Source organism: Trichoderma gamsii, assembly GCF_001481775.2.
Source record: "Trichoderma gamsii strain T6085 chromosome Unknown Scaffold_10.2, whole genome shotgun sequence".
NCBI lineage: Eukaryota > Fungi > Ascomycota > Sordariomycetes > Hypocreales > Hypocreaceae > Trichoderma > Trichoderma gamsii.
Genome location: NW_020171347.1, coordinates 35367 through 59527, shown reverse-complemented (window position 1 = coordinate 59527; position 24161 = coordinate 35367). Strand labels below are relative to the sequence as shown.

The window sequence follows — 24161 nt, the reverse complement described above, 5'->3', positions numbered from 1 at the left end:
CTTCTCTGGTGTGAAATCTCAAAGAAACTACAGAATACCCATTTACTTCTTTGAGCAGAGTTTGCGACACTCGAGTTGCTAACGCTTCGCAGTGGATCCAACCGTGCCGTCTCTGAGCGCGAGTGTGGCCCAGATGGACAGCATCCGTCAAGATGATCCGTTCTTGTGGGATACAGAAACCCTCTCAAGGGAGATTTGCTCCCAAAATACCCCTTGGATAAAAGATCCAGCTGCGCTAGCCGCAAAGCTGGCTGATAATGATATTGACGGGCGCACCCTACTCTCTTACGAATTTCTACTCTCAAAGGCCGAGTTGATGGAATGCCTTGGTCTGAAGGCAGCCCGAAGCAAAGCAGACTTGGTAGAGACGATTGTCAACTTTCGGGCAAGAAGCAAAAGTTTTCGGTCATGGAAAAAGACTTTCTTGAAGACTCAGGCCATGCTCCTATCTGATGATGAGCAGGATGATGTGAAGGCAAGGCTCTCGCCTATACCGCCTTTGAAGCGACCCTTGGATCCGACACCAACTCCAAACGCTCAAAACCTCTCAACTCAGTATGAACCACACGCAACAGTCGAAGCGTCTTCGGTAAATGATCAAATCGCCAAAGACTTTGATGGCGCCTTGTTTGAACCTGATGGGGACTATTCAATGCAATTGGATGGCGATGCAGATTCTGTTACCCGGGTCGATTCTGCCAATAGACTCTCATCAATTGCTTCGCAAGCGCCTCTCCACACTTCCGCAGATGATCAGGCAAGCGAAGAAACATCTTGCAAGAGAAGACGCTTAGAGCCGATGAATTTGAGCGCAAAGCCGTTGGCCGATCCAAGTTCCCTTGCTCTATTTCAATCTGAGTCCTTCAATTTGATTGAAGCAGCCAAGAGACCGCGTAATACTCATCAGTCCTCAGAATTGGAACCCATTTCAAAATTTTCCTACCTAGGGAGCGACAGAATTCATCGTCAAGATATCCTGTCTTCTTTTGGTACTCCAGACTGCCCTTGGATAGATCTTGGCGGAGGCGGATTTGCGATTGTGACTCCAAGCCATGCAAAGCCTCCTGGGCGGAGGCTTGTTGTCAATCGCATACTGCGGATGCGCTTTCTCAAGAATTCTCGGAAACAAGCTACGATGAAGCGCGGATTTATTCCTCTACAATCGCCAACTCCTTCTGACGGGAGTGAGGTGGTCATAGACTTGGATGCCCTGCCTGATTCGTGGGATGAACTGACACAGCGAGAAATTGATGAAGAGGAAACAGAAAATGCAGCAAAACCATTTAAACCTGACACCTTTCTGTCGAAAGAGCACGTGGAGGTCATCCTCAAAGAGGAAAAGGCTGCTATGGAAAAAAAATGGAAAGAAACGAAGCTGCCCAAGCGCGAACGCCGAGCATATAAAGTCTGGATGGATGCTAAAAGAATAGGGGAGGTTAAGAAGATTATTTTCGACAGTCAAAAACGCGCGGAGTACCTCGATGATCGGATAAAAAAACTCTGTACCGAATTTCTCGGCATTGAATGGGTCAGAGAGAGCGAGCTTCGTACTAAATCTGCCTCTATGGAAATGAGCTTGAACGAAAAGCTTGATAAACTATGGCTCGTTTCGCTGCTTGAGAGGCGACAGCCCCCTCCAAAGCCTTTGGGGGTTTCGAAACCGAAATCTTCAGCACCAAAGGTGCGCTTGGAAAATTCGGATGATGAACTATTGACTAGTTCAGATGAAGAAGACTTCATCGTACCTGACAACGACCTCGATGTGGCCATGGTTGACGAAGACTTTTTTAAGAGCGCTCCTGCGTCACCACGAGAACGGCGTGTCCGCGAAGCAAGCCACCCCTTGTCTGAGGTTGACGCCTCCATGGTTATCGATCTCACGCAGGTAGAATATTTACCTGGTCGCTTAGATCGCGAGGCGACACGAGATCATGAGGCGACAATCGAATGCATCGATTTGACAATTTCACCGATAAAAGAACAGGTGGACGACGCCCCTTTGCTCATCAAAGAAGAGCCAATCAATTTGACAGAAGAAGTCCCTCCTATGGATCAACTGGGAAGCTTGGAGAAGATTGGCGAGACGTCTGCAAAACATTGGGCAAAAGCAAAAGACCGCTGGAGATTGGTTCTCTGTCTGCTGTGGAAGCTTATGCAAGCTCGCCGTGAGCCGATTCTCCAGCTAATGCAGCGATTTAACGCAGAAGAGGCCTGGCAGGCGTCCGTAAGCCTCTACCAAGCAAATCCTTTTACAAAGGAGTCAGACATCGGAAATGACTCAGCAAAAACTACGGCCTTTGACCTCACAAAGCTGTTTTTAAGCTTTTCTCAGTGCCGCCAGTACGCGGACGATCGGATCGTGGCTTTGAAGGAGAAAGACCAAACCCGTCTCAACCGTGCAAAGGCAATTTTCCCAGCTTTCCATGCCTTTATCAGAGAGTGGGCTCCCGAGTATCCGCAAAGCAGCCAGATCTTTAGAACCGATGCCTTCGACGATGCCTTGGATGATGAAATTGGACCAGATGGCCTCCTTGATCACTCAGTCAATAATACGGAGAGTTCATCAAAGTCACGCAAACGCGCGACTAAAGAAATTGTGCAGAACAAAGAGGGTGTTGAGCTCCGAGAGCAAGGCAAAAAACGCGCTGAGGAATACGAGGCTCGTGCAGCCAAGAATTTGAGACTCGCCACGCTATCCAGCACCATGACAGAAGGCGAGGCTCGACTGATTATCAACGAAAGTAAACAAGACGATCAGTCATTCATCTATATCAGCAAAAAAATCGGCGAGCGCATCAAAGACCATCAGATCAAAGGAGTCCGGTTTCTATGGAATCAGATTATTCTCAACGCAGACCTTCGACAAGGCTGTCTTCTGGCGCATACCATGGGTTTAGGAAAGACGATGCAGGTTATTACTCTTCTTGTGGCTATAGCTGAGGCTTCTCACTCAGACAATGAGTCCATTACGGCACAGATACCCATGGACCTGAGATCTTCACAGTCACTCATCATATGCCCTGCTGGATTGGTCATCAACTGGCTTGAAGAAATTAATGCGTGGTCACCCGAAGGCATCCTTGGCAATGTCTTCATAGTGGAATCGGCACAGTCCAAGTCAGACCAACTCTCAACGATTGAATACTGGGCAGAATATGGCGGTGTTTTGGTTATGGGACATGAGATGTTTAAAAGAACGCGGGCCGCAAACGACAACGTCAAACAAATATTGACGAACAAACCCAACATTGTCATTTGTGACGAGGCCCACACAATGAAAAATCCGGAGAGCCAGCTTCACCAAGTCTGCCAAGACTTTCTCACCAAAAGACGGATTGCTTTGACCGGCTCCCCGTTATCCAATAACATTAAGGAGTACTATTCAATGATAAATTGGGTGGCACCAGGGTATCTCGGACCCCAAAAGGAATTTGCAGATATATACGCAGAACCTATTGAAAGGGGACTCGACAGGGAGAGTACTTGGTCCGAGAAACGCAAAGCCCTGAAAATGTTGGAGGTTTTGAAGATGACTGTTGCTCCCAAAGTGCAGCGAGCCACTGTCCAGGTTGTCAAGCATGAGCTACCTCCAAAGTATGAATTTGTCCTCTTCGTCAAGCCTAATCCTCTTCAAGAAAAGCTGTACGGCATTTACTTGAATGAAATGGTGGCTGCGGCATCAAAAACGAGTGTAGTGAAATTCGTGGCGCAACTCGGGGTCATCTGCAACCACCCTCGCTGCTTCAGGCAACTGATGCTCAATGAAAAGGCAGCATCGAAGACGCCAAAGGCGGCACAGCAGTCTGTAAGAGGCCCTAGAGATGAGGGAACCGACGACGAAAGCGAGAGTCATGGTCGCCCGACAAAATTCCCCCCGAATATGATCTCGACTGTTCTTAAGGAGACAAACGGGAAAGATATAGCCAATCCTGAACTTTCGCAAAAAGTTGCGCTCCTTCTCGTCGTGTTAGACCAAGCGCGCGCTATGGGAGACAAAGTCCTCGTCTTCAGTGAGTCTATCCTGACGCTAGACTACCTCGAGGAGCTGTTCAAACAGCAAAGACGAGCAGTACAGAGGCTAGACGGTTCCACACCCGTGAGCAAACGGCAAGGTATGGTCAGGGCTTTCAACACCGGCAAGGCTGGAGAGTCGGAGATCTACCTAATCTCCACAAAGGCAGGCGGAGTAGGCCTCAATATACAAGGAGCAAACCGAGTCGTCATCTTCGACTTCAAATGGAACCCAGTGAATGAGCAACAAGCTGTTGGCCGATCCTACCGTTTTGGACAACAGAAAACGGTATATGTATATCGCTTTGTCATTGCGGGCAGCTTTGAGGAAGGGCTACAAAACAGATCGATTTTCAAGACGCAGCTCGCATCGCGTGTTGTAGACAAAACGAACCCCATTGCCTGGGGCAAGCGGAACGGAGATTTGTTCAAGCCCTTGGCGACAAAACCAACCAGCGACCTCAGTCCTTTTCTAGGCCAAGACGCCATATTGGATAAGCTGATAGAACTGTCAAAAGATGACGGGGCCATTCGGAAAATTCTTTCGACAGACACATACGAAGAAGAAGACCCTGCAAATGAGCTAACAGCCGAAGAGAAAAAGGATGCTCAAGAATTGCACGACATGGAACGGCTGAAGCAAACGGATCCTGAAAAGTATTGGAGAATGTACGCAGAAAAACAAAGAGCAGCACAGATTCGAGCTATGGCCGACGCCGCTCGACCGCCTCAAGGAACACAAATGCCACCCACGTATTCATCCCCAAATCCAGCCCAGCCACAATACAATCAGCAAGCACAGCATAGCCAGCACGTACAACACAATCAGCAAGCGTCTGCCACTCCTGGACTTTCCTTCCAGCCAGTGCCAAATGCCAACACTCCGTCGTTCTCGCAAGCACAACCAGCCACTATGGCGCCAACTGCCTCCCATGTGAGTAATTTCCATATCAGCTTGCATTATTAGCTAGCTCACAGCTAATCTTGGCTGAAATAAAAGGTGCACTTTCCATCGTCGGCTCCTTTACCTATAACAGGGGCGAACACGTATATCCGGAATCCTGCTGCGTATACTAACCCTTCCGGAAACACAAGCACTATAATGCCCATCAGGCCTTCACCCACACCGCAACAAGGAGCAGAATCTTTGCCAAGTCCTCCAGGGCCAAGTTCTGCGCCGGTAGTGGCACCGACATCCGGAAATGCGAATACCACGACATCCTTGTTCAGCCAGTCTCGAAATCATTCTAAGACGGAATTTGAGTATGTGCTGGCTACGTTGGTAAGGGACCAACCCGGATATACAGGCAACGCAGCAGAACTAGCAGAAAGAGTCACAGTGGGCATTTCCAAAGCTCTGCAGAAGCAGGCTTGGGGATTTCTTCCTGACAATTACCGCTGGCGCCTGCTGGTCAATCTCGTACGAGAACATCACCGGCTTGTGCCAGCGATAATGTGGGGAAATTGCACGCCTCAGTACTTGGCAACAGCGCCTGAAAAGGAATTGCAAGATAGGATCTTACTTATGAATAGCCAAGCGCAAGGTGACTTTAACACTCAATTGCAACGCAGTGCCAGTGCGCCTGACCCAAGCGTATGTCCAACTCACATTACTCCCACTTTTCTCTCCTATAGCCTTTCTTTGGATAAGAACTTTGTTTCGGAAAAAAAAAAGCTTAAGCTAACCTTGGCAGAACTTGCACGAAAACATTAATAGGCCAATCTCGCAGTCTCCCCGAGCCAGTGAAGATGCCGAAGCCATGCGGCAAACCGCTCATAACAGGACAGAGCGCAGTTTTCGGCTACCGCCCTAGGCAAATGACGCGTTTTCAAAGAGCAACAGCCAGACCCCATAAAAGAAGATGTATACTATAAGGCGCATTGTGGATTTTATTTTATTCTCGTGGTTGCGGCATTGTGCGGCGTGAGTGCGGCGTTTGAAGCGGCCTTTTCAACCGGAAAGAAAATGGCCACTCTCTTTTCCTGGGAATTTTTTTCCTTTTTGATTAGTCCTATGTTTAGGTACCAAGATACCCCCAACTACACATACCTATATAGGAGAAAGTGCGTGAATGGCGATTTGCATTAGGAGTCTTATTTCAAGAAAGGAGAATTCTGCTACACTATATTTTTTAATCGAATCTTTCTAATGAACAACCGTAAGTTGATATCCCGCATGTTGTCAGGGCCGCGATCCTACCTACCTTAGTAATAGTTGATGAGCAGCCAAGACGCCTAGTAATTGTGTAAGTGGTCCAGATTGTCTAGAATCGCCAAAATCAGCTCATCGACCAAGGCGCTGAGTCAGTGTCGTATAGGACGACTATTTCCGTCTTTTTAGTCCTTGTTGCGGATGTAGCGACGCTTGGCAACTTAGTAAGGTCTAACTACTAATAATGCTGGTTGCATTCATACCAACGGCTAATGTTCAGCTGTGCTGCATGTAAGCAAGTAATTGCATTACGTTGCATGAGAGATTTACATGTAATAGTAGGCATAACATATCCCTGACAGCTAGTTGCCATTTGAAGGCGTATTGCTATACGCCAAAACTGCCTAGTAGAGGAAAATACGGAGTTGGCGATATTTGTCATTGGAGGCGCATGATATGTAAGTGACCTGTATATTACAGGGAGATTCAAGTGTACTTGCGTCCTTCTGCAAATTCCTCTCAAGTAAGCCAACTACTATCTCGTAGAAGATCGATCGGCATCTCAAGTCACATCTATAGATCATATCGCACAAGGTACTAGATTCCTTGTTTGAGTTATAGAGGTAAGTACTTTAGGTAGTAGTAGATCGTTTAGGCTTTTAACCTCTGGGGGGCTGCGAGTATGGAAAGTTGAAACGTGGTCAACTTGGATGATTTGATGACTTGTGTTGCAACGCCTGTAAACTACAGGCATGCTACCGTTTGAATGACAGACACAGGACAGTTTAAAGTCTCCTTGTCCGACTCTTGCCCTGAGATCGAAACGGCCACGGCCCAATCAGAAGCGAGATGAGATGCAGCGTTGCAGTTACACCGTGATCTGACAGGCTGACTGTACGCGCATCTGCAGGCTCTATACGTGGTATATGCAGGTAGCATTACTAGGAGCGTGTAGTAGTGATTTAAAAAAAAAAAAAAAAAAAAAAAAAAAGAAAAAGGCTGATCAGCTAATTGTATACAAGTCGTCGAGAAATACTTAGCCACGAGACTTCAATTCTGCGCATATAGCAGGGCAAACATCGGCGAACTCGACTCGACATGCCTTTCGTTTCTCTTTCGCTTCCCTGAACATAAAGACGGTATACCGTACAATGATGTGCCGCGCATGGGTCCCGGAAAACAGCCTAGTTGCGCGCCCGGCGAATGAGCGAGCAGACAAATACGCTTCAGTCAGCAAAAAAACGAACCATGGCCGCTCCGAAGCCGCGGCCGGGATTGATTCGGGAACTGAATTGTGGAGACTCCGTTTAAGGCGGGCGTTTGAGTCAAAGAAAGAGAGTCGAGAGTCTCAGCTTTGCGCCCCGAGTTCCTATATTTGGGGCCGCGGTCCCCGAAACATTTGTCTCAACTCTTTTTTCTTCTTTTTTTCTTCTCTGGCTTGATATTGACTTTTGTCCATTGAGAATTGGAAAACAGTTCTGGTGGACTTTTTTTTCGAGAAACGAACTCCTTCTTGTCAAGGCTAACCAGGGCGTGCTTCTCCAGAAATTTTTTTGGTGGCTGGAACTATTATTCCTCCGCTTAGCTCGTCTCACTAACTTGACTAATAAACCACCAACGAACGAACGAACCCTCTTTTCCCTTCTTACTCTTCAATCCCTCGCCTCTCTTTCTCTCTTCATTGTTGCCACTTGTTGTCAGCAGCATTGAATCTCTGTTCCAGCGATCAAGTCCCTCGATTGCCATCACACGCCATGGATAGCGTCCTGCGTCAGTCCAAGGCCATGTGCCCGTTCCTCAAGTCGGCCTCGCCCGCCACCCTGCGTGCCATGTCGACGGCCGCCCGCCCCAGCCCGCGAGCCTCGCCCTGCGGCGGCACCATGTCCAAGCTGCAGCTGTACGCGCACCGCTGCCCGGTCATGGGCAAGGCCATGGCCGTGCAGTCGTCCAAGTACGGTGCGGCGGCGGGCATCCGGGCCTTTTCAGCGCAGTCCCGCTCGGACAAGGCAAGGCTTCACACGAGCCGCAACCAGGAGGCCCGCGCCGTGGAGAGCCCGATTCTAGACGGACGGAAGAATGGTACGTGCAATTGCCTGCAATATGATATATGCGATGTAGATGCGTGTGTCTTCTTTTTTTGCTAACGTTGATGCTTCGGTTGCAGCTCCTCCTCCTCCGCCCACCACGACCACTCCTCGCAAGGATGTGCCGCCTGTTGTCGCGTCCGCCTTCACCTCGGCCGGCAAATTTGCCTACGAAGACTTTTACCAGACCGAGCTGGATAAGAAGCGCAAGGACAAGTCGTACCGCTATTTCAACAACATCAACCGTCTCGCCAAGGAATTCCCGGTGGCGCACATGGCCGACAAGAAGGACAAGGTGACCGTCTGGTGCGCCAACGACTATCTCGGCATGGGTGGCAACCAGCATGTGCTCGACACCATGCACAAGGCCTTGGAGGAGTATGGCGCTGGCGCGGGAGGCACGAGAAACATTTCCGGACACAACAAGCACGCAGTCGAGCTGGAGGCGACTCTGGCCAAGCTGCACGCCACAGAGTCTGCGTTGATGTTCAGCTCATGCTACGTCGCCAACGATGCGACGCTGGCCACCCTCGGCAGCAAATTGCCAGAGTGTGTCATCCTATCAGATAGCTTGAACCACGCCTCCATGATCCAGGGCATACGCCACTCCGGAACAAAGAAGATTGTGTTTAAGCATAACGACGTGGCGGATCTCGAGGCCAAGCTGGCGTCCCTACCCCTGCACGTACCCAAGATTATCGCCTTTGAGTCCGTCTACAGCATGTGCGGTTCCATCGGCCCCATTGAGGAGATTTGCGACCTGGCCGAGAAGTACGGCGCCATCACCTTCTTGGACGAGGTCCACGCCGTGGGCATGTACGGCCCATCCGGCGCTGGTGTTGCCGAGCATCTGGACTGGGAGGCACACGCCGCCGGCAGACCCCGCGGAACCATCATGGATCGCATTGACATCTTCACCGGCACGCTCGCCAAGGCGTACGGCACCGTCGGCGGCTACATTGCCGGCAGTGCCAAGTTTGTCGACATGATCCGCTCGCTCGCTCCCGGCTTCATCTTCACCTCCACCCTGCCCCCGGCAACCATGGCCGGAGCCAACGCCTCCATCAAGTACCAGATGGCCTATGACGGCGACCGTCGTCTGCAGCAGCTTCACACCCGCGCCGTCAAGGAGGAGCTCAACGCGCGCGACATCCCCGTCATCCCCAACCCGTCTCACATCGTCCCCATTCTGGTCGGCAACGCTGCCCTGGCCAAGGAGGCTTCGGACCTGCTCCTGAAGGATTACAAGATCTACGTCCAGGCCATCAACTACCCCACCGTGCCCGTTGGCCAGGAGCGTCTCCGCGTCACTCCCACGCCCGGCCACTCCAAGGATCTCCGCGAGGAGCTTGTCAACGCCCTCGACGAGATCTGGACCCGCCTGGACATCAAGCGCACTTCGCAATGGGCTGCCGAGGGCGGCTTCATCGGCGTCGGCGTCGAGGGCAACGAGCCCGAGCCCCTGTGGACTGATAAGCTGCTAGGCATCGAGCAGGCCACGCAAGAGGTCAAGGCCGCGGGCGTTGCTGCGAATGGCGTCACCGAGGCTCTGCTCGCCCGCGAGGCAAGCAACGCCGGCCGCGCCATGGACGTTTCGGCATAAATTGCCTGAAACGCCATAAACTGACTGAAACGCCATATGTGCGGTTAGGTCGCGTGGCTTGCTTGCTTTGTTTGAGCCAGCTGCAAATCAAGTTCACTTCTAAATAGCCCTTCTTTTTGAACAATCATTTTTCATACAAAACCACCCACTGCAGCTAAAGCTGCCAAAAGAAAAAGTCGGGGTTTTGAATCAATACAAACCAATCCTTTCTTGGTGTCTGACAAGATGCCGCCTATAATTACTTGTGTGCCTACTCTCCCTTGTGATATATGAGTAGCGTGATTCCCTCGCTTGTAAAACATATATGAGTAGTGTAATGTGATATGGTGATACCCGATGCAGTTATACTTGTATAAGCTTAAGATTTGAGTTTTATTAGTGCCCACCTGCCAAGTCTCCTCCGTTTTATCCTCCTTAAATACTACTGCAATGGATGCCAGAAGCACCCCATTTCTGCAGGCTTCGCTCCATGCTATCCCGATGCATCAACTCAGGATTTGGGATCTTGATCCTCCCGCCTCACTTTCTCCCAAGACAGCTCGGCCCATGCCCAATCCGGCCTAGTCCGCCACCGCAGCCTATCGGAGCTGGAAAAACACCCCGGAAGGCCACAACGTCCAAGTCCCCAGCTCCACTCCACCGCGCCAGCTCCCAAACGGACAGCCGGCGCAATATTGACTCCGACCCTCGCAAACCGTGGCTTCGTTGGGACGGAACTGTCTTTTACACAGCAATGAATCCCGAGTCAAACGAGAGAATCTCTCTTTTCTTTCCATCTGCCATTCTTCGCCCTTTTCTTTCTGTGACGCGTTGCTGATTGGGTGAACTGGTTGCCTATTCTGAATCCCTATCCTCATTCCCTGTGTACTAATTCCTTTCCCCCCGTTTCTCTTGTTCCTCTCCTCTACCAGTTCTTCCTTTCTCTTTTTCGTGATACCCAGCAAGAAACGGAAGTACAGTCTCGCCGTATCTCACTTATAGACTGTCCGCGTTCGGGGAATTGTAAAAACAAAACCACAAAAAAAAAGAGACATCCATTACTTCAAAATCCACCATTACATACTACATCCATCCATTTACATACACACCATACAAAGCATCCACTCCGATACATACACGACTAGGGACAACTGCTTGCAGACGGCCTCATATTTGTACCATCGACCGTCTCCCAAACGCTCCCGCTCCGGCGCGGCCATGGAGCCCACCAGTAAAGGCCCCAAGGCCTGCACGACATGCGCAAAGGCCAAGGCCCGGTGCATTCCCGGCCCGGACAAGGACAGCAAGTGCGAAAGGTATGGATCTGGCATGTCCTTCTTACTTGTTATGGTTTGCTCCGTGCCGTGGGCGTGTGTTGCGCCGGGCCGAAATCCCGGGAGGTTGCGTGGGGGCAGCGGATCTGATATCGCTGGTCCTCGGCTCGGAGCTCCAGTGGCTTTTGGTTCATCCATCATGTCTTTGATGTCTGATTCCTTCTTCCCCTTCCGGCTAGCTGCCCTTTCATGTTCTAGATTGCCTATTTGCTTGTCCTTTTGATTCAACTCATCATACTCATGTGCTTGTGTATTATAGATGCCAGAGGTTAAAGAGAGAATGTGTCTCACAGCAGCCTGCTCCGCCTCGGGCCAAGAAGCCGCCCAAGAGGTCTCGCGTTGCCGAGCTGGAGAAGAGGCTGGATGAGCTGTCGTCTCAGTTTGTCGACGGGGCTGCAGCCGCCGCTGCCATAAACCCTAGATCAAGCCAGCAGTCGGGAGACTCACCGTCGATATCAGTCTCATCGGGCAACCCCCTATCAGCCACCGAGCGCCCTGGGCAGCATCAACAGCAGCAGCAACAACAACAACAGCAGCAGCAGCAGCAACGACGGCGGAGGACCAAGTGCGATAGCATCGTCACCTTCGAGTACCTGTTTCCGTCACCGCGGTCAGAGAGCGCCGAAGTCTCGGGATGGACCTCGGAAGTCGGCAGCAACGACTGCGTTATGGCGGCGACCGAACTATGGCCCACAGATGCCGAAGCCGAGACCCTACTGCTGCAGTACCATGCGTCGCATGCGCCCCTGGCGCCCTTTGTGATTGTGCCCAAGCATCTCATGGCGTCGGACCTGCGTCGGCAGAGGCCGTTCCTATGGAGGGTCGTGATGATGATTAGCTGCTTCATCGACGGACCGAGGCAACATCGCATGGGCAAGGAGGTGCTGGCTGAGCTGGGGAGGATGTCCGTACTGGATAGCACGAGAAATCTGGAGACGTTGCAGGGACTGTTGCTAACCATAAGCTGGTGAGTAGATGTTATACGCTCACATGTTGGTAGCTTGATGATGATGTGCTAATCACTTCAACCTCAGGCTAAATTTCTGTCTAAAGAGCGCACAGCTGACCAACTTACTCTTCCTTGCGAGGTCTATGAGTCTCAGTTCAGGCGGCTTTGGAATCTCATACGGTGCTGGTGGCAACAGCAGCAAGGATGAGGTCAAGTGGGGGGAGCTGGAACACGCACGGGCATACCTGGGGACATATTACCTCAACGCCATGTAAGTAAAGAAACCCACGTTGAAGAGCCGTTGTCTACCTCACTTACTATACCTTGGCTTTGACTGACATAAAATAGCGTCTTCAACACGAATAAAAAGGTGGATGCCTTCATGAATACTTCACAACTCGACAACTATTGCAATCTCCTCACATCACCAGGGGAGTATCATTCCGATCTATACTTGGCTCGGCTAGTCAAGATACAAACGTTGTCGCAGTCCATCTCCATGGCCATGTTGGATCAGCAACCGATGCAGCTGCCCCTGACAATGGTGATTCAGACTTTTCAAGAGCAGATTGATGCATATCGAGCATCTATACCGCCGCATCTTGTCGATAACAGCAAGTTTCTCCTGAGCTATTCCCGAAACGCAGACTTGCTAACCTATTCCACAGGCACTCTCCAATGCCATCTGGCCATATCAGAAGTCCTCCTCGCCGACATGGCAATCTCCGACGCCCACTGCGCATCCATCTCCCTCCCGCACAGTGACCGGATCCACCTCCTCTGGTCTTGTCTCCATGCCCTGCGCCGCTTCTACGCCGTCGCCTCGGTCAAAAGCTGCGACATTGTTGATCAGGTAGAGCGCAACTTCCTGGGCATCCATGCGTCGGATCTTGCCTACGCAATCATCACAGGCATCAAGCTCCTACTCGTCCGGATCCCCGATTGGGATCCTCGGTACATCATCTCCGAGCTAGGAATCCGGGAAATGCTAGATAAGGAAATTGAGCATGTCGGCGAAGTTGTGGCGCGGAGAAAGAGTGATCGCTGGCCTGAGGAAGACCCCATGGATCGGATGCATAAATTGTTAATGTATGGGAGAGACTTGGTCAACATGCAGATACAACAAGTGGCGGCGGAGATGGAGGGAAGAGATGACAGCAGTCGTCATGCTCTTCTACCTGCTTCTGCACCAGCAACGACGAATAAAGGAGACACTGGCCAAGGGTGGGTGATGGCAGGTATGGAAGATCTGGACGACGATTTGTGGCAGAACTTCATGAATGACACGGCGTGGAACTTGAACGGAGAGCCGATGGTGATGGATTCTTTTTAAATGCAAGGTTGGGGCAGTGTATTATGGCGCGGAGTTTGGTCAGGCTGTATAAGATTTTAAGCAACCAGGTTCAAGGTGTTTTTCTTTTTTCTTTATTTTTTTCCCTTCTTCTTGGTGTCACAAGGATCGATGGGAAACCTCAGACTGGGTAAATGGGTATCTGGGCATGGCGCACGTCAAAGCTAACAGTCGAGTTTAACACTCTTGTACGTGTTTAGAACAACATGGAGCATAAGCAATATGATATCATTCTCTTCTCTCGTTCCCCCTTTTTGTGCAAACTTCTAGGTCTTTATGCTTCCTTTCTTTGTTTTTGCAATTCCAATCATGCACTCTCCTCCTCCACCTCCAGGGCCTCAATCCTCGCCTTTGCCAACCACGCAACATTTCCCCCAGCAGTCTCCTTCCGCACCGCACTCAGCTCATCTATAAACGCCGGCACAAACGTCCCCGGCCCGCGAACATCATCCCTCACCGCCGCCCTCTCGGCCGCAATCTCAAACAGCACCAGCCCCGCCAGCGCCGCAACCAGCACATCGCTCCGAAACGCAGCAACCATGGCGCTCACCGTCGTTCCCAGCGTGCATCCGGTACCCGTAACCTGGCCGAGGAACTCGTGCCCGTTGTCTACGCGGAACGTGCGGGATGCGTCGCTGACAACGTCCGTCTTGCCGGTGAGGATGACGACGGCGCCGGTGCGGCGGGCGAGGGCGCGGGCGAGAGTGGCGCGCTGCGGAATGGACAGGGACGAGGAGGAGTCGACGCCGCGCTGGGAGACGGAGGAGCCGTAGACGGTCTGGATTTCGCGCTCGTTGCCTTTGATGACGGTGAAGTGGCCAGAGGAGAGGAGCGTCTTGACGGCGTTGCGGCGGATGGCGGTTGCGCCGGCGCTAGATGTATTGTTAGCACTGGGATGCGCTGTGTATAAAAGGGGTATGATAATATGTAAAGTTAAAATATCTGTGTATATGTGAAGAAAAAAAGGGGGGGCGAGAGCAGGCGAAAGGGGGGAAGACGAATGAATAGTCAAGACTTACCCAACAGGATCGTACACAACAGGTCCTCCAGCAGCATTATATGCTTGCAACGCCTGAACATGATTCTTCAGTCCTTCCGGCGTCACAGTTCCCATGTTAATGACCAGAGCTCCTCCCAGCTTGGCCAAATCAGCAGCCTCTTCAGCATAGTTCGCCATGATGGGACTGGCCCCAACAGCAAGCGCAACATTAGCAGCAAAGTTTTGCACAACCTAACAAATATCAGCCATCGTTCAACAAATCATCTTCCTATTATCTCAAAACGCACCAAATTCGTCATGTTATGCGACAGCGGCGTCCCAGCCGCCACCCTCCTGATAACATCCGGAACCCTCCCCATGGCCACATTCGTCAGCAGCACCCGTGCCGCCTTTGCGGGATCCTCCGCCGCCACCAGCGCGCTCACCACGGCGATGCCGTCGAGGCTCTTTGCGGGCGCGGCACTGGACTCGACCAGCACGGCCGTGGCGTTGGAGCTGTTGATGCCGCCGATGCAGACGGTGGGGATGGCGGCGTGGCCGGCGGAGGAGAGGGCCGAGAGGATGGAGCGGATGCCGGATGTGCCGATGATGGATTTTGTGTCTTTTTTGCTGTGTTGTGTCAGTGTTTGAATATATAAAGAGTGAAAAGGGGGGGGACTCACGTTTGCGTGGCGTAGACGGTGCCCAGGCCGAGATAGTCGGCGCCGGCTTCGCATGCCTTGAGGGCTTCCTGGATGGAGCTGGCCGTGACGCCGATGATTTTGTCTGGGCCGAGCAGTTTGCGGGCTTCTTCGTATGCTGTGTCTCGTGTTGTCAGCCGTTGTCGCTCTTCTCTTGTACCACAACTCCACGTTTATATCAACCAAGCAAGACAGATCCAGTTCTCAGCAACAATAAGTCAACAGCACCAACAAACTCAGAATATCATCACTCTTCAAAATTATAAGAGTAAGCGCATAAATAAAACTCACCTATGTCGTCCTGCCCAATATGCACCCCCTCACAGCCAACCTCAACCGCCACATCCACGCGGTCATTCACCAGCAACGGCACGCCATGTCGCCTCGTCACTTCCAGCAGCGCCCTCGCCGTCTTCACCGCCGTCGCCCGGTCGCTGAGCTTGTCGCGATACTGCACAATCGTCGCGCCGCCTCGCACCGCCGCCTCGACGACGCTGGTGAGGTCTTTGTTGCCCAGGATGGCGGGCGTCGAGTCTGTGACGAGGTATACGCCGTAATTTACTTTGTTCTTGTCCATTTTGATGTCTTTTGTCTTTTTATGGGTTATCGGAAGTTTAAAAGAGAGAGCGGCTGCGGACGATTTGTTTCATGTAAGCCGATGGTGTTCATGAAAAAATTGTAGCGGTTTGTGAGGCACAAGGGCGCAAGTTTGATACCCGGGACGCGGCTACGATCGGACCCATCCATATTCAGCTCCATGAGCTTCTCATGGCGTCATATCAGAACACCTCACCAACCATCAGATAGGCAATCAATTGCGAAATAGAACTAAGAAGCGCGCAATGTTAAATGGACTATTATATCTTGCGAATTAAATGTCTAAGGCGGCTCTATTTATTGTGAATCAAATATCTACTCACTGTTTACCACATTGCACCAAACACATTTCTGCCATCTCATAATCATAACTCTGAATACAACAATCTTCAGTTTCCAACAGTTTCATTTAATACAAATATGTCCTGTATATTGCGTCAAATACCGACTTTTAAATCTACCATTTTATACAATCAAGCCACAACACCGTTTAAACTCATGTAATGACCTTTTCCTTTCTCTCTCTTCTCCCCAGTCAATCTAGACATTATCATCTCTCAAACATTCCATAGTTACTGCAACATGGAATCCAAGCTTTCGCCAAGAACGCCCTCAATCTTGACAATCCATCTATGCGTCTCTCTCTCAACCACCTCATCATCATCTTCCTGCAGCTCGCTAATCCGAGGCAGCATCTCGTGAAGCATCGCGAGCCACTCCTCGCCCAACCGATCCGTCAGTGCCTGCTCGCATTTGACAGCCGCCAGTCGCACCGCCGCCTTTTCTGATCGGAGATGCTTGAGCAGCGCAGAGTTCAGCTCCTTCTGGTGCGCCTGAGAGTCTGCCGCTGCTGCAAGCTCGACTGTGGTAGGGATCAGGGCTTCATTGACGTCGACAATCGTTGCGTGGGTATACTGCTCCATCAGCACAGGAGCAATGGCTCCAAAGTGTGCTGGCGCCTGCCAGAAGTCGTCTTGGTCATGCTCAAAGCACTTGGCCAGTGTGTTGAGCACGCGGTTCCAAAGCTGTCGCTCACTGCTGGCCCTGGGGTCGATGGCGCTGAGAATCTTAACGGCATCCTCCAAGACATAGGTGGCGTAGTTGGTCACGATTGACTTGAGATTATCAAAGAATGACTGCAGGAATCCGTACACACTGTAGCGTCTGCTCGACAATCCAGCGTTGTCCCCTTTGAGCCCTGTGCTTGACCACTCGATGAGCTGCACGAATACGGGCCGGAAGGTGGCGTCGTTGAGCTTGTAAATCATCTTCAGAACCTTGTCGTTCACTGAGTTCTCCAGCTGGGTCAAACGAGCCAAAACTGCATCGCTAGTCTCGCCATCAGCAACAATCAGTCGTCGCAAGTCAAAGACCTTCAGCAAGATGCTGGACAAGACTCCGACGTTCCTAGTAATGGCAGACTTGGAATGCTTGTCGATGGCCATTCCCAGAGTATTGACGTATTCAGACATGGCCTATAATTTATCACGTTAGTCTTTTCGTCTTTTAAAAATCCATTAGATGTGTTTCTTACCGAAAAGCCGTTGGATCTTGCACTGTCCCAGTTAAGATCCAAGCTAGTAAACATGTCCTTGGCCTCAAGCTTCTTCGCAAGGAATTCGAGACAGCTCTCACGAGCTTCGTTGGTGTCGGCATCAAGGTTAGCATTTGCCGACTTGTTGGAAACCTCCAGGATCTGGCCGACATAAGTGGAAAGCATAAAAGGCAGATGCTCAGCCAGAGCACTAATGAACCCGTAACCAGCCGAATGAAGTTCCAAGTCCTGTGAGTCCTCTTGCAGGCTCAGGTTGAGATAAGTAATGGCCTGGGGAATAGCAATGGGGAGTACCGGCACAATTGCGTCTTGCAGCACGTCGACGAGAGATGTGAGGCACAACAGAGCCATGATGCGAAGCTGCTTCTCGTCTTGGCCAAGACAGTGCTCGCCTGCAATTGTTGATGCAGCCGCAACCACGGCCTCGATATCCTTCTTGCCATATTTCTCTGCAATCTTGTCGACGCAAGTAACCGCTGTGTGCTTGTAGCGGATATCGCTGGACTCGCGGATTGCGGCAGTGAGTTGTGGCAGGAAGGTAAGCAGGGCTGTCCTTGACGCTGCGTCTGTGTTGCTCTCTGAGCCCACACGGAGCTCCAGGGCGCGAAGGACCTTTTGACGTAGATCAAGGCTGGGTCTATCGAGCAAGCTTTCCACGGCTTTGATGAATTCGCCAATTGAAAGTAGGTTGAGTAGGTTGGCCAGTGCGTTTCCGCATCGGTTATGCAGGCTCTTGTTCGACTTGACAGTGTCTGCCAGTACAAGTACGTCTTCAAGGAGAGTTGCGTAAAGTTGGCGGACCTCTGATGTCTCCATGTCATCTCTATCGACAAGCTTGCTGATCTGCGCCTTGAGCTTTCTGTTTGCCAAAAGACTTGGTAGCACAGAAAGCTGGCGAAGAGCAATCTTCTCAACATCCTTGTCTTCCTCCTCGTCACTGCTACCAAGTAACACCAGGGACAGAGTAGGCTTGGGCTTGAAAAGATCTGAAGTGAGGTCAAGCAATTTGACCAAGGTTTCCAGCTGAATTTCGACGCTGAAATCGTTGAGGAGATCCAGAACAAATTGGAGCAAATCGTCATTCAGCTCATATCGATCGACCAGCATGCTTACTAGCGTAAACAAGAACTCCTTGGGCCCCATAGTCTCAACCAACGCCACGAACAGGCCGTGTCGTCGGTGGACTGGGATATGCTCGTAGGCAGTCGTAAAGCTGACAAGGATGTCCGAAGCTCCGGCAACGGGGCTCTTCTGGCCTTGCCGTAGTGACTCGATCAACGGAGGTACGACTTCCTTGATCGTCTGTGCCACGACGTGGGCGGAATAGTCATCGCTCTGGCGAAGCACAGAAGTGCCCATAAACGTGAAGATAGGCATAACACTGTGCAGAACCAGGTGCGGCGCAATTGTTGCCAGGTTTGCGACCAGTAGCAAAGCAGCATTCTGGACTACAGGGCTCGATGACTTCTGAATGCAGCTAACAAGCAGGTCTCCATAACCTCCGGAGCTGTCTACCTGTAGATTCTTGTTTGCCTTATATGCTGGCATCATGGCCAGAAGACTGCGCAAGATCAGATTCTGCAGGTAGCCCAGTTCCGAGCCAACAACGGTTCTGAAGTGCTGAAGCTCCGACAATGCCGTGAACAGACCATCAAGAAGTTCGGGGTGAGACACAGGATCCGAGCTGTCGACGATTTGAAGAACAAAGGTAACCTTGCGCAGCGCACGACTCAGTTCGGGGGTAATCTGAGTGTTCAGACCCCGATTGGCATCAGCAGCGCTGGTTCTTCGTCGCTTATTAGGAGGAGGCTCAGTAATCATCTTGGTGCCAGTTTGAATCGAGTCTAAGAAGAAAGATAAGATGTCCGTTGTCAGGGGCACAGACCTCAGAAGATCTGCAGCCTCAGCCGGGATAATAGATTCAGAGTTGCCGGCGGTAGCCTCTGGATCTTGTGAGAGTTCCAGAAGTTGCTCTGCCACCATGTATTTCATTTCGGCCTTCATCAAAGTCCACATCTTCTTGACCCGAGAGAAGGCTGCTCGAATAAGGCCTGGTCTTTCACCATTGGTAGAATCCGCATCCTTCAGTAGCTTGAACACAAACTCAAGTCCAGTGGCGTCGTTGGGAACAATGATGTCAATGAACTGCGAGTCTAAAACAGATTTATCCAGCTGCTGCGAGGTGCAGATCTCTGTGGCCTCGGCTTCTGTCAAATCAGCCCAAGACTGTAGAGCTGGTAAGAGAAGTTGTGTTCGCGTCACATTAGACACGCCGCGGATTTCGTTTAGTGACTTGAGCAGTCTGCTCTTCACAAGCGTCAGCGGAGTCGAGACAATGTGAGAAGCAAAGAACGTCAACAGCGCTGATCTGCCAGACTGAGATAGATGATCCTTCTTGTCCAGAGACGGGTCGGGGGCGATTTGGTATTTTCCGCTCTCGATAGCTGACTTGAGAATGGCAGAAATGTGATCCGCATCCATGACACACTCCTCGACCGCCGGTAAGAGCTGAAGGTGGAGGAATTTACAAGCAACATCTATGCTTAGAGCAGCAACGTCCTTGGACTTGGATTTTCCATAGAGAGAATCAGCTCCCCATGCCTTTATCGACTTGGCAAAGGGAGGCGCATAAAGTCCAGCAGCTACTGTGATTAGATCTGCCGCTGCCTGGCGCACTCGTTTGGAAGGATCGCCGAGAGCAACAACGCAGTAGGGGATAAGAGCTTGGATATCCACTTCGGATACGCTTGCGGCCTTGAGCCTGTCCTTGGCCATGTCCAATGCTGCAGCTCGGGCCAGTGCTGGATACAGACCGCACCAAATCCGAATAAAAAAGCTGAAATATGTGCAGTCTTTGAACGCAGACTCTCGCTTGAGCTTGGAGAATTGGTCAAGCTGCTGAAGAAGCTCCTGCTTCCGCCCAGTTTGGTCGGAAACGATGGAGACGAAGATGTCACTGAGGCTTCCAAAGATTTCGCCGTCTTCTGGCAGAAGTGATGAGGAGAGAGATGAGGAGCTGCCAGCCAACTCTTCAAGGCCTGCTTCAGGGTTCTGTGCCTGTTGAGCTTGAGCAGCATCCTCAGCCTCGGTACCGTCTTTGGCGTGTTCGGGAAGCTTGCGTGTACGAAATACGAGGTCTAGCTTCATTTCCAGCTCTTCAATGTCGAATTTGACTTCCTCAATGACGGATTGAATGATGTCGCCAGCTGATCCGGTAGTGTGTGATAGAGCAATCAGGGTAGATCCCACTTCACGGCGAAGAGAGCCATCTTTGTCGTTTTCATCGTTGAGTTCGTGAGCCGTCAGGAGTAGAGACTTGAAGATGACCGAAATCTGCTTGTCCTTTAGAATCTGGTTACCCAAAATTGTAGTAATGGTCGAAAGGCCGCGCGAGTCGCCCTTCTTTACTAGTCTCTCTACCAGAGCCAAGCACAATCCGTTTGCCAGCTTGTCCACGCGACGCTCCCGGCCAATTTCGACAAGAAGGGTGCCAATATCCTGAACCTTCATCAATGCCTTGGTGACCTTGCTGCTCATTTGCTTCGCGGATCGGAATTGGGCCAATATCGTCAAGCATACGAGACCTGGCCGAACAGTCTCGCCAGTCCAGCCGTGAACCAGCTGCTGCATTAACGCTGTGACAGCATTATCGTGCAAATCGCCCTTGGAAACGAAGACAGTTGTGGCCATGTAGGAGGCGATTTGAAGGCTGGGAACCTTCTTCATGACGAGCGCTTCGGCGAAGACGGGGCCCAATCTATGTAATAGCGCTTGGCTGTTGTCGCTCTGTATCGTGGCTCGTCCAGACTTGGTGCGGTCTAGAATTCCGCTTACGGCTTCGGTGATGAGTCCGCCCCAGAATGTGATGAGAGCCGGATACTGGTATCCTTTACGGCATGACTCGAGGGTGTATTCGGAAACGGCAGTAAGGAAATCGACGTGATGAACGGCCTGGTGAACAAAGACTGATCGAGGAGGAGATGTAAGAGATCGAATATACGGATCGAGGAATCGGAACTCGCTTGGAATCTTAGACGGTAAAATCGATAAGAGTGTCGCAAATGCGGTAATGGAGTGATATGGTAAAAAGGTCATGAGCAGAATTGACGTATTTTCCACATGAATGCTGTATGGGTAGACAAGTTAGTTATTCCACATTCAACTCTTGAGACTGCATTGGGTTCTGCTTTGAAGATTTTACGCACGAGAATCGTCTGATTAGCCACTCAACAGCCTTGATCGCAGGCATCAGCCTCAAACGGCTTCCCACCAGTCTCAGGAACGCCTCGATGTGTCGATCGAGCTCCTCATTTTCCGCAATTGTGAGCTGATTTCGGTCCTGGTTCTGGCTCTGCTCGCTGAAGATGGTTGCTTCAAAGACAGCAAATCGGCCATCGAGCTGGCAAAGCTCTTCAAAGCCCTGGTGGCATGTCGCATACAGAGTCTGATAGCTCTGAGCCGCTGCGACTCGGGGTTCCCAGATCAGAGATTTTGAGTGGGAAGCCCTTTGCGCTTTGATATCCAAACTCGATTTCGAGTTTGCGGCAACCTGCGCCAGCTGCGCGGCAAGCGAGGTCGCCATTATGTCGAGAGGTGAGGCTCCAGGTCGGAAAATGGGCTTGTGGTGTAGAAGAGTTCAGGAACGCGGCTATGTTTCACTATGGCGCCTTGAAGCCTACTGTGAACTTTTTTTTTCCAGATCAGTGGAGATTTGCTAATTGTTTCTTATCGATAACAAGACGCTAGTGAGTGGGGTTGCGATATCATCTATTTTTGCCAATCACGTGATACGCTATCACTTTGATTGCGATCGCAGAGGCTCGCTATCTGTGGTAACTCCAGATACTTCTATGTTAGGTGCTCTGATATATGTTCCCAAAGCATATCACTAGATATATCAATACCTTTTGTCTCTCTAATACATTTATTTAAATAAATACTCAGTATATGCTGATTATGTTTTATATGATTAGTCTGCCAACTGATAATTCTACGGGGCGTAAGATAATATGACGTATGATGCGGCTTCTGTTATAAACGGCGATGTTTGTCTGATCGGACTCGTAATCTATAGAACCAGTCCCTTTCGTCCGAACAACTGAGGAATCTTGAGATGAAAGAACGTTTCACTGCACGAGACCTCAGCCAATAGGCCTAAAAAGTTCCCTAGACTAGCTTGAAAGCACGCCGAACCATTCGGCGCAAATTCCGACCGGAAGTGGGGAGAAGATCGTGGGCAGCGACATCTTTGCATTACCGGACTCGGAAGTTCACCATCCGGTGCTGTCCATATAGTGTCATTCGAATCCCCCAATTCTACACCCTTACTATTACATTCACAAAATACTACTTTTAAAAAAAGGCCGTCTTCAAGAGCACACAATGGCTGTAAGTTGGAATATCATTCGAGGCTTATTTAACAAAAGGCTCACTCAGTATAGAAGCCGTATCCTCAAGTCGTTCTCCTGGGGGATTCCCTGTTTGAGTTTGCAGCTCATACTTTGAGCGGCTTCTCATTCCAGTCGGCTCTTCAAACACGTAAGATGCCGAAATGATCTAACTTTACAAAAGAATAAAAACTCTTGAGAGAGATTCTAAAAAAGACGTTTTGCAGGGCTTATACGGCGATTTGACGTGGTTAATCGCGGCTTTGCGGGGTGGAACACGACAAATGTTCTCAAGTACTTGCCCGAGATTTTTGCTGAACCGTCTGCCTCATCACCAAAAATTGAGTATTTGGTTAGTGCAGAGTACCTTTGGAGTTTGTATAGTAATTTGCGCATACTGACTTGACGGACTTGTTTCTAGCTGATTCTCTTGGGAGCAAACGACGCTGTTAAACCTGGAGCAGCTACATCGCAGCATGTTCCTATTGAGACATATAAGGAGAACCTCAGCAAGATTATAAACCATCCTCATATACAGGCTCACAACCCCAAAATCCTACTGGTCACTCCTCCCCCAGTGGATGAAATTAAGCTGCAAGAGGTTGATGTGGCTTACGGCCATCCAGCAGCGATTCGGTCCTCGGCCATATCTGCCTCATATTCGGAGAAGGCTCGGGAGGTCGCCCGCGAGAATCCGGGAGTAGTTCTTATTGATCTCTGGCAAGCAATCATGGGCGAAGCTATTTCCATGTCGCCAGAGGACTATCAGCCAGGAGGGCCTTGGCTTGGATCGCCCGAGAATGGGAAGCAAGGGGGGCTGGATAAGCTTCTTCCGGATGGACTTCACATGGGCGGACAGGGATATAGGGTGTTTTTCGATGAGATCAAAGCGCATATTGGGCAAAATATCAAGCCGGATGACAGGACGGACTATATAATTCCGGATTGGAGAGTTGTCACTCCCCCAAAGGTTGATCTGCCAAAGGTAACGCCCATTCCCCTCGAGTAAGATGGGCTGCTGTATAACGCGCATATGCATATATACATATAGACTAGACAGAAAGCGCCTCGGCCATTTTACGTGGATACTAGTAGATCAGCCTAGTTAAACCGTAATGATACCTATTGCAATATCGGCTTATGGCAGCGAAGATCTAATCAGGAGAGGCATCCGATAGTCCCTGTAATCAGCTGATGGGTGGGAGATTTGAAAGCAGCATCATAACCCAGGTAGCATGGGAACAGACAGCCCTGTCTGCGGGGAAGGGGTGAAAGCTTCAATCCATCAGTCCATCCTTCCAGCTAGGATGACAGGCCTAGGTGCTGTATTACAGCGCGCTGCCCTGCTCTCTGCTAGCGTTCAATGCCTTGCGGCGATGACGCCCTGCTGGATTGCCTGCCTAGAGCGCTGGACCCAGCTGTCTTCAGAGGCTGCCACGGCCTGTGATTGGCACTGGTGGGGAACGCGCCCAGCGCAAC

At 50.8% G+C, this 24161-nt stretch overlaps 6 protein-coding genes across 6 annotated transcripts; 4 read left to right on the top strand and 2 right to left on the bottom strand.

Moving 5' to 3' along the window:
* Positions 1-133: 133 nt before the first annotated feature.
* TGAM01_v203628 (hypothetical protein) lies at positions 134-5758 on the top strand (the record flags this gene model as incomplete). The annotated part of the gene is made up of 3 exons (XM_024549248.1): positions 134-4945; positions 5012-5605; positions 5729-5758. The coding sequence occupies 3 exons, from the start codon at positions 134-136 to the stop codon at positions 5756-5758; spliced, it is 5436 nt and encodes a 1811-aa protein (XP_024405953.1).
* Positions 5759-7917: 2159 nt separating this feature from the next.
* TGAM01_v203627 (5-aminolevulinate synthase, mitochondrial) lies at positions 7918-9850 on the top strand (the record flags this gene model as incomplete). Its single annotated transcript, XM_018806082.1, has 2 exons — positions 7918-8242; positions 8328-9850. 2 exons carry the CDS (start codon positions 7918-7920, stop codon positions 9848-9850), a joined length of 1848 nt encoding a protein of 615 aa, XP_018660800.1.
* Positions 9851-11047: 1197 nt separating this feature from the next.
* TGAM01_v203626 (hypothetical protein) lies at positions 11048-13445 on the top strand (the record flags this gene model as incomplete). Its single annotated transcript, XM_024549247.1, has 5 exons — positions 11048-11145; positions 11423-11542; positions 11819-12130; positions 12198-12383; positions 12461-13445. 5 exons carry the CDS (start codon positions 11048-11050, stop codon positions 13443-13445), a joined length of 1701 nt encoding a protein of 566 aa, XP_024405952.1.
* A 325-nt stretch (positions 13446-13770) lies between these two features.
* Positions 13771-15720, bottom strand: TGAM01_v203625 (hypothetical protein; the record flags this gene model as incomplete). The annotated part of the gene is made up of 5 exons (XM_018806084.1): positions 13771-14335; positions 14483-14694; positions 14751-15072; positions 15126-15261; positions 15435-15720. The coding sequence occupies 5 exons, from the start codon at positions 15718-15720 to the stop codon at positions 13771-13773; spliced, it is 1521 nt and encodes a 506-aa protein (XP_018660802.1).
* Positions 15721-16312: 592 nt separating this feature from the next.
* On the bottom strand, positions 16313-21877 carry TGAM01_v203624 (hypothetical protein; the record flags this gene model as incomplete). Its single annotated transcript, XM_018806085.1, has 3 exons — positions 16313-17215; positions 17275-21421; positions 21501-21877. 3 exons carry the CDS (start codon positions 21875-21877, stop codon positions 16313-16315), a joined length of 5427 nt encoding a protein of 1808 aa, XP_018660803.1.
* Positions 21878-22677: 800 nt separating this feature from the next.
* On the top strand, positions 22678-23691 carry TGAM01_v203623 (hypothetical protein; the record flags this gene model as incomplete). Its single annotated transcript, XM_018806086.1, has 4 exons — positions 22678-22683; positions 22737-22833; positions 22910-23034; positions 23104-23691. The coding sequence occupies 4 exons, from the start codon at positions 22678-22680 to the stop codon at positions 23689-23691; spliced, it is 816 nt and encodes a 271-aa protein (XP_018660804.1).
* Between the last annotated feature and the right edge of the window lie 470 nt (positions 23692-24161).